The sequence below is a fragment of the Mauremys mutica genome, chromosome 6 (assembly GCF_020497125.1).
Source record: "Mauremys mutica isolate MM-2020 ecotype Southern chromosome 6, ASM2049712v1, whole genome shotgun sequence".
Taxonomy (NCBI): Eukaryota; Metazoa; Chordata; order Testudines; family Geoemydidae; genus Mauremys; species Mauremys mutica.
The window spans coordinates 82,516,720-82,531,761 of NC_059077.1; the positions used below are offsets into that span (position 1 = coordinate 82,516,720).

The 15,042-nt window shown below is 40.1% G+C and overlaps 1 protein-coding gene across 3 annotated transcripts in view; it reads left to right on the forward strand.

Annotated features, from left to right (window-relative positions):
* LOC123372908 (contactin-associated protein-like 4) overlaps positions 1-15,042 on the forward strand; it is a 302,483-nt gene that overhangs the window by 205,105 nt on the left and 82,336 nt on the right. For 2 of the 3 annotated variants that reach the window (XM_045021533.1, XM_045021534.1), the window contains 2 exons: positions 4,565-4,714; positions 8,323-8,494. In XM_045021533.1, the coding sequence (XP_044877468.1) occupies positions 4,565-4,714; positions 8,323-8,494 (322 nt within the window). Of the gene's footprint in view, positions 1-2,740; positions 3,007-4,564; positions 4,715-8,322; positions 8,495-15,042 lie in introns of those variants that run through there. The other variant, XM_045021535.1, reaches the window with a different exon arrangement.

Consider the following 15,042-nt stretch of genomic DNA (forward strand, 5'->3'; position numbering starts at 1 on the left):
TTAGTCACTCATGCAGGCTGCCTCTTTGTGAAAGAACATTCTGTAATCTGCACATTGTTCAAGTACTTGTGATTTTCATTGATAATATTTTGAAAATGGAATCCTATAAGAGCAGAAAGTTTATTGAGGCTGCATGCTATACCAAGGATTAGAGGCTGATGTAGTTTGTTAGACTGTAAATCAGTTTCAGTCCGAATGAAGACATGAACCTAAAACCATCCCAGCATGGCAAAAGGCAGTGCCGAAAGGACAGCTCAACATGCTGTTGGGATATATGACATGTTGAGGGACTTGAGCTATGCCAAAGGATTGTGTCTGTTATGTTTTCTTCACTTCTGTTATCTTAGGCCCACAAGGCCTTATGCTGTTCTTTGATGAATGGGAAAATGGCTTATATGCAAACATTATTTTGTTTTCAAAATTTGTGTTTGGCCATTATAAAAACGTGGTATGACGAACACAAGTTTTGTAGAATATGTGCTGTTTATGTTCTGTTCTGTCACTTGAAGGGCAGCCCTACAATGGGTAATGTAAGGGAACTAATTAAATTCCTGGGAAATGGGAAACATTCTTACTTAGATTTAACTTTATGTCTTTTGATGTCTTCATTTGAATGATCCAAATCCTATGTTTTGGCATACGTAGCTCTTCTTTGATAGAAACACTCTGCATTATTTGTTCAGTTGTTTGCAAGAGCAGATTAAAAGACTTACATTTAGAACTGTTTTATCTGGTTGTGGTTTTTGGTGTTTTTTATTTGAAGTTTATAAAACACTTTGATACATGTGATTAGTTCTATCTGTGCAATAGTACTAAGAATATCATGGAAGATATGGAAAATAACACCTGATAGGTCTAAATCAGTGGTGGGAAACTTGTGACCCATAAGGGTAAGCTGATTGCGGGCTGTGAGACATTTTGAGGATGTTGACCATCTACAGGCACAGCCCCCTGCAGCTCCCAGTGGTCACGATTTACCATTCTCAGCCAATGGGAGCTGCGGCAAGCGGTGTCCAGCATGTCCTTGCGGCCCACTGCTTTCCGCAGCTTCCATTGACTGGGAATGGTGAACCCTGGCCACTGGGAGCTGCGGGGGGCTGTGCCTGTAGATGGTCAACATCCGCAAAATGTCACACGGCCCGCAATCAGCTTACCCTGATAGGCCGCAGGTTGCCCACGACTAGTCTAAATACTTCAATATAAATCCAACCCCATGATTCTACATAACAACTGTCTATATAAGAGTAATATTTTTCTAGTGTCTTGTCCAGTCCAGTTTCAAATATTAAAGTTGTCAGTAGCCAAGGCACTCTTGTACTCCCTTTATTCTGGAACAACCCTATACTAAGCCAACACCCTGAAGGTTGCTATCAATTACACTGTCTGCCAATGGCCCCAAGGGTTGTTCTTTGTTTTGTTTGTTTGCTTTTTGTCATCTGGAGATCATTAGAGTGCAGGGAAGCTCTACGCTGGTAAGAGAAGAACAGTGGTTGCTCTGATCTCACTATAGTGGGATGATCTTTCTATGGTCAGGTACAATTATTTTAGTGCTGCTTTGTGTCTACCATTGTGGCAGCACAAGGGAGAATCTGGGCTAAGGCTTCTAATATTTCCTTTGGGAAAAATAACACATTCTGTAAATATCGTTAGTAGGAAGTTTTCCTGAAGAAGATGATACACAAATCAGTTTATCCTGCAAGATAATGTTATTTATGCTTGTGACCAGGCACTGAGGCCCCCTGCTGGAGTCTTGTGATTCCTACCACACCGTGTCCCAGAAAGGAGCTGTGGAGGTGAGTCCTCCAAGCGGCCTAGAGAGGCTGCATGGGAAACAGCCAATTAAAGAGAAGCTGCAAGGGGCAACCAATCAGGGCCCAACAGGCTCACATGAAAGGAGCTGCGGGGCTAGAGTCAGTCAGTTGCTGTTGGGAGCTTAAGGACTGAGGCTGGTGTTGCCAGCTAGCTGAGGACCACAGACAGAGCAGTTGCTGACAGGGACTGGGGAAGCAAGAAGGAGTTCTTGGCTCGCTGCTGGGACTGAGCACAAGATGTCAGCCCTCTGGTAAGGGTGAAGCAATTGTGAAGGTGCTGGGTCCACAGGGAAGTGGCCCAGGGAACAGTAGCAGCATAGTGAAGAGTTAAAGGGGACACAGTAGCACATGGCTGCTATTCATAGGGTCCATGGGCTGGGACCTGGAACAGTAGATGGGCCTGGATCCCACCCACCAGCTACAAATGGAATGACCTTAATCCCAGAGAGGGGAGTTGAACTAACCTCAGAAAGGAGATTGAAGACTCCAAAGAGGGTCAGGGATTAGACTATATTGGACTTTGATACATCTCCCAGAAGGGGAACTGAACTGTATAGTGACTCAGCTGGACAAAGCCTTGGGGTACAGCTTGATACCAGGGCTAGGACTGTGTAAAGACATCATTGAGGACACCAGAAGAGCTCTCTTGGACTCATACACTGGAAGGGGTGTGTTTTATGTCTCACGCGGCCTGAGTCGCCAAAATCCTTGAGAAATCTCTGATGAGTCACCACAGACTAAGAGAGGTGCAGATGCACACCTGGTCACAGGCTGCTCATGAGACGTGGGTGCCACCATGTAACAGAGTTTCTAACTACTGCTAGATCCACCAGATCTGCCACTTAAATATTTTGTTTCCCTTTTCTTGGGAAGTAAGAAGGAGCACACTTTAGATCTTCAGATACCCTCTTTCCATTGAACATCGCTGGTCCAAAGAATCAGTGTCAGCATTTTGGCAGAATGGCAGTAAACAACCCCTTTTGCTCTCTGGCACTGAATTTTGGAAAGGATTCCTCTTCAACAAGGCATGAGGGCAGGACAAGACAATCTATAGGCCCCAGTTTTCCTGAGATTCTGCCTAAGGAGGGGATATAGCAGAATTCTAATTTGAACAGAGAATACATTTCTCCTTTTAGAGTCCACAACAAATGTGCTTGTTGGAGTGGAAAAACAAATAGGGAAAGACAAAAGATAGGTAAGTCTAATGTAGAGAAACAACATGTTAGTGTCCAATATATTAGAGAACTTCTTCACAGACAGTATATCTATGAGACAAGATCTGTGAGACAGATTTATATGCTCAGTGTGTGCTGCTGTGCAAGTTAAAAGTCTCTTATGTACTTGTTTTATAATACATCTCTACCTCGATATAACACAAATTCGGATATAACGCGGTAAAGCAGTGCTCTGGGGGGGCAGGGCTGCGCACTCCAGTGGATCAAAGCAAGTTCGATATAACGCAGTTTTACCTATAACACGGTAAGATTTTTTGGCTTCTGAGAACAGCATTATATCAAGGTAGAGGTGTACTTTAAATAATCCTGGTTTATGAGTAATTTAGCCATCTGAACCTTTTCTTCCTTTTTGTTATGTTTTCCTTTCTCTATTTTTAGCATAAATGCATGGTTCAGATTGCTTGCAATTTTTCCCAGAATACACACCAAATTCTACATTCTGTAGAAATAAATGAAAATAAATAGGAAAACCAGTTACTCAAATAACACACAAATCTAATCTCTCTGCAGAGTATACAAGTGAAGAAAAGAGCCCTTAATATTTCAAGGGCTACATCATTTGGTCCTGATTCAAAAGAGGATTCTTATTCAAATCTACACTTAAGTATGTGGATGGGGGCTTTAGTTTGTTACCTGATATATTCACCTATACAACTCTAGTTAATATCAACTGGTCTTATATGCCTAAACTCCTGGTAAACAACCTCAAGACGTCTTCCCCAAAGTTCCTATAAAACAGACAACCAAACAAAAATAAATAATGTAATATTGACATGACAGTTGCATTAGTAATCCCAGCATTTACAACATTTTGATATTGTTGTGGGTTTCCAGGTAATGGCTACATTTGATTTTCAAAGATTAAATAATGTCCTAGTAATGGCGGCCATAATGTTGTGTGCTATCTGTAAAGTACTTTATCAGACACCATGATTATATCTTAACTGTAACCTTCTTAGACTGAGGGGGGCATTTTCTATTGGTGTAGTGTTTATGGAGAATTCATTCCATTATGCATGCCAGGTTTTTCTGTTAGAGTATTAAGTATAGCAGCTGGATCATGGGAGTTCATTCCAGGTTGGGAGTTTTACTGAAGAGTTCATTTAGTCATGGTTAGAGAAGCTGCTTGCTGTGTTCTGTGAGCTGCAGGGTCTGTGGAATCTTAATTTGAAATTGTATAAAGCATCTATGTGCTTCTTTTCAGAAGCCCCTACTCAGTTAGGACACAAAAATGGGCACTAACTTTAAAGAGATGTATTACTGATAATTAGGAACATCACTTGCCATCCGCGAACGGTATTTTAACTATCAAAAGTAAGGAAAAGGAATGGAAGAAGGTTCTATGTTTTCACATGATATAGTGATATCCCCTCTTTCTTTTTTCTTGCTTTGCATATCTGAGTAACTGTAGTTTATTAAATGCTGATCATATTCTTTCCATTTAAAACCTATGAAGATCAACTATTTTAACAAATACTACTTGTAGGTGTTTCAACTTACTCTTGTTTTTCCTTCTAGGTGTTGGATTAAATAATGGCCAGTGGCATTCAGTTTCCTTGTCTGCCAAACGGAGTCGTATGAACCTAATGGTGGACAATGACGTAACCTCATCTGCTCATGCTGCTGTACCTACACATATTTATTCAGGAGACACCTACTACTTTGGAGGTGAAAAATGCTATTTCTGTTTATATTTATAACAGCCTATAAATAAACAATGCTTGTTGTTCATGGCCTACATTTTCAAATGTGCCTAATGATTTGGCTTGCCTCAAGTTTCATTTTCTCAACTTGAATCTCCTTAAAGAGGCCTGACTTTCAAGTGTGGCTGCTCAGCACTCTCTAAAACTCAGTCTGGGAACCCAAACTCATTAGGCATTTTTGAAAATATAGTCCCCTATATTGCACTGTTATAACAATTAGGGCTGTGGTTGGCCCTAAGAATCAGGAAGTTTTATCCCCTCCCACCTAAACATGCGAAGAGGAGCTCTGTCACAGGAAAGAATCGAGCCTGGGTTGACTACAGCATCTTTTTCTGCTCCTAATTATTATGATGTTGAGATATAGTAATGGCTATTATCTACAGGTGTTAATTTTCATTGCTGCACTCTCACTTAGGTGGTAAGTAATGTGTATGGCTGTACTGAAGTTTGTGGTGTCTTGAAGTTTTGAGAGCATTTGAAAAATAATTAATTATTGGCAGTTCTGTTTGCTTCAGCAGTAAGTTGTACTTTGATTTCTTAGTTAAAACACATACTTACTTACTAATGGAACTATCCCCTGGAAGATTATGTATATTCATTGTGTAATTGGCACCTTTAAAAACTTGTCTTTTACTATTTATATAGTAGTTGTGGTATTTGCAATATTCTCTGTACTTAGTATGGTGAATTCTCTTGTGGATTTTTCATCCTGGAAGTTTTAAAATCAATATATAGGATGTGTTTTTGTTTTTTTCCCTAAAAGGTACTCTAGTTCAAATGAAAATCAATTCAGGAGAGACCTGTAGCCTGTGTTATACAAGATGTCAGACTAGATGATCACAATGATCTCTTTGGCTTTATAATCTATGAATCTAGGAATTGCAAAACTCACTGTAACTATTTAAATGGCTAATTGCTGTAAATACAAGTTTCATAGATTCTAAAGCCAGAAGGGATCATTATGATCATCCTGGGCAACATTTTTAGAAGGACCTACTTCCCATTTTCAAAAGTGACTTAGATTCATATGAAGGCTTCTTCGGATACCAGGGTGTAAGGCCCACCATATAAAAAACTAAATAAATAGACAGAGATTGATAATATCTGTTATATTTTTGTTTAAACATGGGGAAAATCTTGTTTCATGTTTGTATTTTCTGCACGGCTCTTGGCTCCCACATCTCTGATTATGTGCTTTGCACCAGTGAACACTGCAGAGCTGTTAGCACAGGTGTACACGTCAGAAGGGACATGGGCAGTTGTAAAAAATGGCATAACCAATTAAGCTGTACAACAGAACACTTCTGTGCATCTTTTGGGGATGAAATTAATGCCAAAACCACTGAAATCTCTAATTGACTAACCACCCCTCAGCTTCTCTGAGTACAGCTTTATGATCAAGTCAGCAGCCTGTACAATGTCATCCAAACTTGGGAAATAGCTGATGAAAATCAACGGAGTTTGGAACACCCTTTCTTTTTGTCATGTCATGTCGGAATTTGCTGAAATATGTAGTGTGTCTCTGTACACCTCTATAAATATGAAGAGAAGCATTCCAGTAGAAGAATGTATTTTCATTGGGAATACAAAATATTAGAGAGAGATTTAATCTTTGCTAAGAACCTGTTTAATTCATTTGGAAATTCTTTAGGGTTGTCGGCAAACACTAGCACAGATCACACAGGAGTCAAGAAAATGCCAAATATTCCAGTTCTTGTACTTGGAAACGGTAGTAGTGATTGGCAACTGTAAGGACAAGGAGAAATTAATGAAAAATACATATTCACATTGGGTGAACATTGCATGATTTATGGAATTATTGCTTTCACTTTGATATATTACTTAGAATGCTGACCAAAAGCCTGAAGACCACTTTCATTAACATTAATGTAAAATATTTATTCTTTACTAATAGAATGATGAGAAGACAAAATATTTCAAAAGACAAAAGGTTATGAAAGAATATGAGACTGGATTAAATTTATTCTGGAGAAAATAGTAGAACTTCAGAATGCTATGAGGAAAAGAAGTAATTGCAAAATTAATTAAACTTCTAATTATCTATGAGCTAGTTCTTTTAAAAATGCACAATTAATTGTAAATATTCAATTAGTGATTGTCTTGCCACAAGTTACATAAAACCTATTTAATAAAACAGATCTTTAAGGTTCTTGTGGGTTATTATTTTACACAATATTTTATTTATTATAATAAAATAGATCTTTAAGGTTCTGGTGGGTTAATTTTGCCCTCCCTTGGACTCTTGCAAATCCATTGACATGCAAGGATGTGAATTAGGACAGAATTGGTTATTTTTTCCATCTATAAAATCTTTAGTCCCATTAAGTAGTATATGATTAAAATGTTGTAATTCTTAGGTTCCAATACTGATGAAGTCCTAAGCACTTTCAACTCCTATACAAAACAATAAGAGTTAAGGGAGTCCAATGCCTTGCCGAAGGAGGAGTACTGTTCTGCAGTATACAGTACATTTTGAAAATCTCTCCAAGTTTTCAGTGCTGTTTTTCCCTCACTTCAATGTATTCCTTAGTTTTCATTTTCCCATAGAATAAATGCCACCATCCTTTTGCAGGATTTAGAAAATACCTATTAGCTCAATGGAATGTGGAAGTGTCTTTAAGTCATTGCATGCAAACATCAGGGGACAAGAAGCTCTTTGACGGATCTCACCCAGGAGGCTATATTGTTTGATTAAGAGCAAAGTAGCATCCCTGTGCATCGTTCCTCTTGTAACGTTGACCTCTGGAAGAAAGCCAGCAAACAAATAAATTGGAGGCATATTTTGTCATGTAGCTGCTCAGTAACCTATTACTGCTTTGTATATCAAAGTGAATGAGTCCTAAATGGAATTCCCCTTCTCTCCAAAAACAACCTGAATACTACAGTAGATAACTGATTTACATATAGTATTCATTTACTATGATCCATTCATTATATCCTTTTCTTCCCTGCAGCAACATTTTCACAATATACCTGCTGATCTGGTTTCTTTCAAAGGACTTCATTTATATATTTTACTGGCACTATATTTGTGTGTTCAAAGATAATATATATGTATACCTTTTAAAAATTACCAAAACAAAAAGTACAATAATAAATAAACATCAGTATATTCAGTAGCTCCTTTTATTTTTATTTTAACTTGGATTGTGTAAGAGTTATAAAATAAGTTATTTTTCCAAGTCACACTCACTGAATATTTTGACTGATAACACCAGTGTGTTTGTGAACAGCTTATTTCCGTAAAGATAAACCTCATTTGAATTTGGGTTTTGATGTTTGGGTTATTTTTTACCCCAGTTCTTTGATGTAATTCCTTATAAAAATCACATAGTACAAAGGAACAAAAAGAGAATTATAGTGTTACACTACAAGGCCAAGAGGTTCAAAGTCGTCATTCAAAGGAGCTCATGGCTAAACTCTCCCCACAAAGCCCCCAGAGACAGGAAATCAGCAGCTTTCAATCTGCTTTTAGAGTATGGATTGAAATATACAAATTGATTTTGTAAGTTGAGTCTTTTCCAAAATCAGTTATTTTTGTTTTTGTTTCAGGTTGTCCTAACAATGGCAACAGCTCTGAATGTAAAAGTCCATATGGTGGTTTTCAAGGATGTATGAGACTTATTACCATTGGTAGCAAAGCAGTGGATCTAATTTCAGTACAGCAAAATTCCCTTGGTAACTTCAGTAACCTTCAGATAGACTTGTGTGGTATTATAGACAGGTAAGGAAAGTCTATTTATTTTTATTTATTTATGAATGAGTTGTTTTCACACTTACCTGGAGTTCAAGAATAGAGCTTTCAGAAAATAGAAGATTTTGACTCTTCCACATATGCCCTAAAGTCTAGAACAATTGCAATGTACTCATTACAATGAAGAGATCTTTTCAGTTGTATTGTCAGTACAGTACTTACAAATAAAATTACAGTAAATATAGTTAAGAACCATTTGTTGTGGTTTTGACTTATTGTAAAATCTTATAAATTTATGGAATAAACAACTTCCTTCCTGTGACTGAAACTCCTAGTGCTGTCCTCATTGAGAATTGCAGTGGAGTGCTTTTTAAAAAAGTAATGTGTAGCCTATTAAATATGTTCCTTGCAAGGAATTGTGAAAATGGGAAAGGTCCTTTTTAGAGGCTGAGGGAATTCACCATAAATGTGCAAACTTGGAGTATAATAAAGCTGATGGTGATTGATGTTTTCAATTTGCATAATAAAGAAAAATAACAAAAATGTTTCCCCCTTCTAATTTTAAGTAAACAGATACGTATATGCAGGTCATATAAAACTATTGGGGTTTTTTAATTTTTTTTTCTCAGAACATTAATACATGAAATTAGTAGTGTCAGCCACTGCTCTAGGGAGCAAACTCTCAACATTTCCAAACTACTGTACCCCTTTCCAGAGTCTGATTTATCTTGCGTACCCCCAAATTTCACTTCGCCTAAACACACACAAAATCAGATATGAAAATACAAAAGTATCACATCACACTGTTACTGAAAAATTGCTTACTTCCTTATTTGTACCATATAATTATAAAATAAATCAACTGGAATATAAATATTGTACTTACATTTCAGTGTATAGTATACAGAGCAGTGTAAACAAATCATTGTCTATGAAAATTTACGTTGTATTCACTTTGCTAGTGCTTTTTATATAGCCTGTTTTAAAACTAGGCAAATATCTAGATGAGTTGATGTACCACCTTGAAGATCTCTGAGTACCACGGGTTACATGTACCCCTGATTGAGAACTACTGCCCTAGAGTACTGTAGTTTATCATAAACCTACATTAGCTATGATTCATCATAGTTGACAATCTGTTCAGGGTAGGTTCAGAACTGAGCAAGTGTATACATTTCTACAAATTGCTTCCCATCTTTTTAAGAGGGTTCAGTTTTAATCCATTCTGATGTCACTACTAGTATCATTTCTACCTTTTGATAATAAGAAGGGAGTTTGCTCTTTTATTCTTGTAGTCCTTTTCCTAATTTTACAAATAAACTTACAGAGAGGAAAAATTCAAAGATGGAAGAATGCAAGACAGTCTGTTTAAAACTCTATCACTTCAATTAAGTTAGAATTGGTAAACACACAAATACTGGTCTGATGCCTTTTTGAAACAATGTATAACTAGGGCTCCATGTATGTCATGGAGGTCACGGAAGTCACGGATTCTGTGACTTTCCGCAACCTCTGTGACTTCTGCAGTGGCCAGTGTGGCTGACCCCAGGGAACAGCCACACTGGCCTCTGCTGGCATGGCTCTGCAGCCCTGTGACTTCTCCATGACTTTTACTAAAAATACCCATGACTAAATCATAGCCTTAGTTATAACTTCTATTTCTGCCCTTGGTAGTTTATTCCATATAGAACATTAATCCTACCTCTCAAATTTCCAGCGCTAGAGTGAGGGACAGACACTCAGGATATGTCTACACTGCAATAAAAACACCTGTGGCACTGAATCTCTGAGCCCAGGTCAGCTGACTTGGGCTCAGAGGGCTTGGGCCGCAAACAAAAAATAGCAGTGTTGACATTCAGGCTTGGGCTGGAGCCTGGGCTCTGAGACTCACTCTCCTTCTGGGTCTCGGAGCCCAGGTTCCAGCCCAAGTGTCTAGACTGGTGTGTCTCTTTCTCTGCAGTGTAAATGTACACTTATGGCTCCACTGAAGTCAAGGGCAAAACTCACATTGACTTCAATGGGATCAGGATTCACTCTCTGAATTGTTGGACCCTGATGGCTATGGAATTCAAGGGAGGGTATAATTTCCATCCAAATTGTTTCGCTTTTTACCTGCTATCTCCTTTCTTTTTTCACTCTCCACTTTTTCTCTTCATTTTGTCCCTTTCCTCACTCTCTCTATCCAATGTTACTTCATCTATTACCTCTGATCTTCCATTCTTTCTGTTCTGTATCTTCTCCCTCTTTCTCATTCCCTCCCATGTCTATCTCCACTGCCCCTTTATTGCCAAAGCATAGGAGTGCTATTCTTATTGTTATAGTAACAGGTCCTCACGCTCCAGATCTGACAAGCCATTTGCTCTTTTCCTGCAACACATGGACAGAGTGGGGGAAAGAGTAGAATAGACATCCCCATGCCTAGTGACACAGGAGGCAAACCAGAATACACTTCTGTCTCTCTAGTGCTGTTTCTTGCTCCATCATAGTCTGTTTCTATGGCAGCAGCATGTCATGTCATCCACTGTCTTCTTTTCCACATTTCAGCAGGTGATATCCAGTCAAGGGCTTGTCTAGGAATGTTTTTTGACATCTGTACAACATATCCAAACCACTTCGGCCTTCTTTCTTGAGTCATTGTCTCTACAGTCTATTGACTAGTCCTCTGTAACATATCAGTATTGATTACTTTAGCCCACCAGCGGACACCAACTATTTTTCACCAACATCTCTGATAGAATGTATTGTTTTCTGTTGTGAGCTTCTAGCACTAGGCAAGTTTCAGAAGTGCATAACACTATGAGTGTCATGATGACATTGTATAACTTTATCTTGGTTCTTGTGGGGATCTACTTATTTTTGCAGATGTTTGCCTGTCTCATAAAAGCTCCAATGCCTTCCCAATTCTTGCTTCTGCCTCTTTATAGAATTAACCATCAGCTCTGATTGTGTTTCCAAGATACACAGTCTTGTTAACCATGCCATCTTCTTCGCTATCTGTCACATATGCACCATCATTGCTGATGTCTCTTTCAATGATCATGACACTATTTTATTTTGTTTTTTGGCTGATTCTTAATCTAACTTTGGCAGCCTCACATTTGACACTGGTAGCAGTCTTTTTCATAGCATTGTCTTCTTTGTCCAATCAAACCATGTCATCTGCAAAATCAAAATCTTGAAGTTTTCCTCCACTCCATGTAACTCCTGTATTTTCCTTTGATGTTGCAGAAAAGTAGGGGTGCTAAAATGCATTCCTGCTGCACTTGAGTAACAATATCAAACCAAATAGTCTCTCTACTTTCTGTCCTTACACAGCATTTTGAAATGTCATACACTATCTTGATCAGTGATACGATCTAGGAAGCTGTTATTGTTGCAAAATCTTTCATAGTGACTCTATAAATGCAGTTGAAAGCTCTAGTGAAATCTGTAAAGTTAAAGACTAATTTTCTGTGCTATGCAGGCTCTTCCTTAATTGTTTCAGAGCAAATGTGATTCATGCACAATCTTTTAAGTCTGAAGCCTGCTTGCTTATTACTCAATTTTTCATCTATATCCAGTTTGATTCTGTTCAATAATACACTACAGAACACTTTTTCATGTACTGAAAATAGCATTATTCCCCATATCTGTCTGGTCCTCAAGCAGCTCTATCATCCACTCCTGCCCCTCTATAATCCACTGCTTGCTATCCATATATAATTTCTGACTGATAGCCTCTCTCCATGCTCTCTGCTTGCTATCAGCAGCATCAGAGGATTGCACCACCTCCCAGAGTATGTCTTCCTTACTCCTTTGGATTTGTTTCCTTATCAGGCTGAGCCACTCAGCAGTGTGCAGGAGACCCTCAAAGGCACATCTGCAGAAGCTAAAGAAACAATAGATAGAGGCACTATTGTGAGTGCACTCACAGCCTTAATTCATACAAGTTAGATACACCACTTTCTCACTTCCCCTTGGAGGCACACAGCAAGAATCGTAACCGTGGTGAGTTCAGCGCGAGTGGCAAGTTGGGACAAAGGCTGGAGGGATTTCAGAAGGGTATCACTACAAGCACCTAGGGATACTATTCTGAATCCTGGTACCGTTTTCCACAGGTGGGGATGATAGCAGCTGATATCTTACTCCCGGGGGTAACTGAGAATGCAAGGCTGCAGCTCCTGCATGTGTGTGGCTGCAGACCAGGTCCCTATGCTGCTCGCCTGTGTGCTGCTTTGTTGCCTGCAGAAGTAATTGCCAATTGTCCTGGCAAAGTTTCCTACCATAGGGGAAGAAACAAGGCAGCCCTCACAATAAACCTTCAGCAGAGGATTGCAGAGTATTCAGAAAAGTTTCCTGGAGATCTCTGAGGAGGATTTCTGGGACATCCCGGTATGCCTCAACAAACTTTACCACAGGGTCCCCTCTGCCTAGCTGCACAGGGGAATGAGAAGTAGATACAAACTGTGCTGTATCTACAGGGAACTGATGGGCAAGGTCCCCTGGGAGAATAACATGACGGGGAAAGGAGTCGAGGAAAGCTGGCTGTATTTTAAAGAAACCTTATTGAGGTTGCAGGAACAAACCATCCCGATGTGTAGGAAGAAAAGTAAATATGGCAGGCGACCAGCTTGGCTTAACAGTGAAATCCTTGCTCGTCTTAAACACAAAAAAATGGCTTACAAGAAGTGGAAGACTGGACAAATAACCAGGGAGGAGTATAAAAGTATTGCTCAGGCATGCAGGAGTGAAATTAGGAAGGCCAAATCACACTTGGAGTTGCAGCTAGCCGGAGATGTTAGGAGTAACAAGAAGGGTTTCTTTAGGTATGTTAGCAACAGGAAGAAAGTCAAGGAAAGTGTGGGCCCCTTGCTGAATGAGGGAGGGAACCTAGTGATGGAGGATGTGGAGAAAGCTAGTGTACTCAATGCTTTTTTTGCCTCTGTCTTCACAGACAAGGTCAGCTCCCAGACAGCTGCACTCTGCAGCACGGTATGAGCAGGTGACCAGCTCTCTGTGGAGAAAGAAGTAGTTCGGGACTATTTAGGAAAGCTGGACGAGCACAAGTCCATGGGGTCGGATGCGCTGCATCCGAGGGTGCTAAAGGAGCTGGCCGATGAGATTGCAGAGCCATTAGCCATTATCTTTGAAAAATCATGGTGATCGGGGAAGGTCCCGGACGACTGGAAAAAAGCTAATGTAGTGCCCATCTTTAAAAAAGGGAAGAAGGAAGATCCAGGGAACTACAGGCCAGTCAGTCTCACCTCAGTCCCTGGAAAAATCATGGAACAGGTCCTCAAGGAATCAATCCTGAACCACTTAAAGGAGGGGAAAGTGATCAGGAACAGTCAGCATGGATTCACCAAGGGCAAGTCATGCCTGACTAACCTAATTGCCTTCTATGATGAGATAACCGGCTCTGTGGATGAGGGGAAAGCAGTGGATGTGCTATTTCTGGACTTTAGCAAAGCTTTTGATACAGTCTCCCACAGTATTCTTGCCAGCAAGTTAAAGTAGTATGGGCTGGATGAATGGACGGTAAGGTGGATAGAAAACTGGCTAGATGGTCGGGCTCAACGGGTAGTGATCAATGGTTCCATGTCTAGTTGGCAGCCAGTATCAAGTGGAGTGCCCCAAGGGTAGGTGCTGGGGCCGGTTTTATTCAATATCTTCATTAACGATCTGGAGGATGGTGTGGACTGCACCCTTAGCAAGTTTGCAGATGACACTAAACTGGGAGGAGTGGTTGATACGCTGGAGGGAAGGGATAGGATACAGAGGGACCTAGACAAATTAGAGGATTGGGCCAAAAGAAATATGATGAGGTTCAACAAGGACAAGTGCAGAGTCCTGCACTTAGGACGGAAGAATCCCATGCACTGTTACAGACTAGGGACCGAATGGCTGGGCAGCAGTTCTGCAGAAAAGGACCTAGGGGTTACGGTGGACGAAAAGCTGAATATGAGTCAACAGTGTGCCCTTGTTGCCAAGAAGGCTAATGGCATTTTGGGTTGTATAAGTAGGGGCATTTCCAGCAGATTGAGGGATGTGATCATTCCCCTCTACTCAGCACTGGTGAGGCCTCATTTGGAGTACTGTGTCCAGTTTTGGGCCCCACACTACAAGAAGGATGTGGATAAATTGGAGAGAATCCAGTGGAGGGCAACAAAAATGATTAGGGGGCTGGAGCACATGACTTATGAGGAGAGGCTGAGGGAACTGGGATTGTTTAGTCTGCAGAAGAGAAGAATGAGGGGGGATTTGATAGCTGCTTTCAACTACCTGAAAGGGGGTTCCAAAGAGGATGGATCTAGACTGTTCTCAGTGGTAGAAGATGACAGAACAAGGAGTAATGGTCTCAAGTTGCAGAGGGGGAGGTTTAGGTTGGACATTAGGAAAAACTTTTTCACTAGTAGGGTGGTGAAGAACTGGAATGGGTTACCTAGGGAGGTAGTGGAATCTCCTTCCTTAGAGGTTTTTAAGGTCAGTATCAAAGCACAATGAGTACTTACTAGAGTTCCCCTCTCCTGCATCAGGTGTGCCAGAGCTGGAGTGCTGAGGCTGCCTAAAACCCTCTGGAGTCAAAAAAGAGGTCCTGG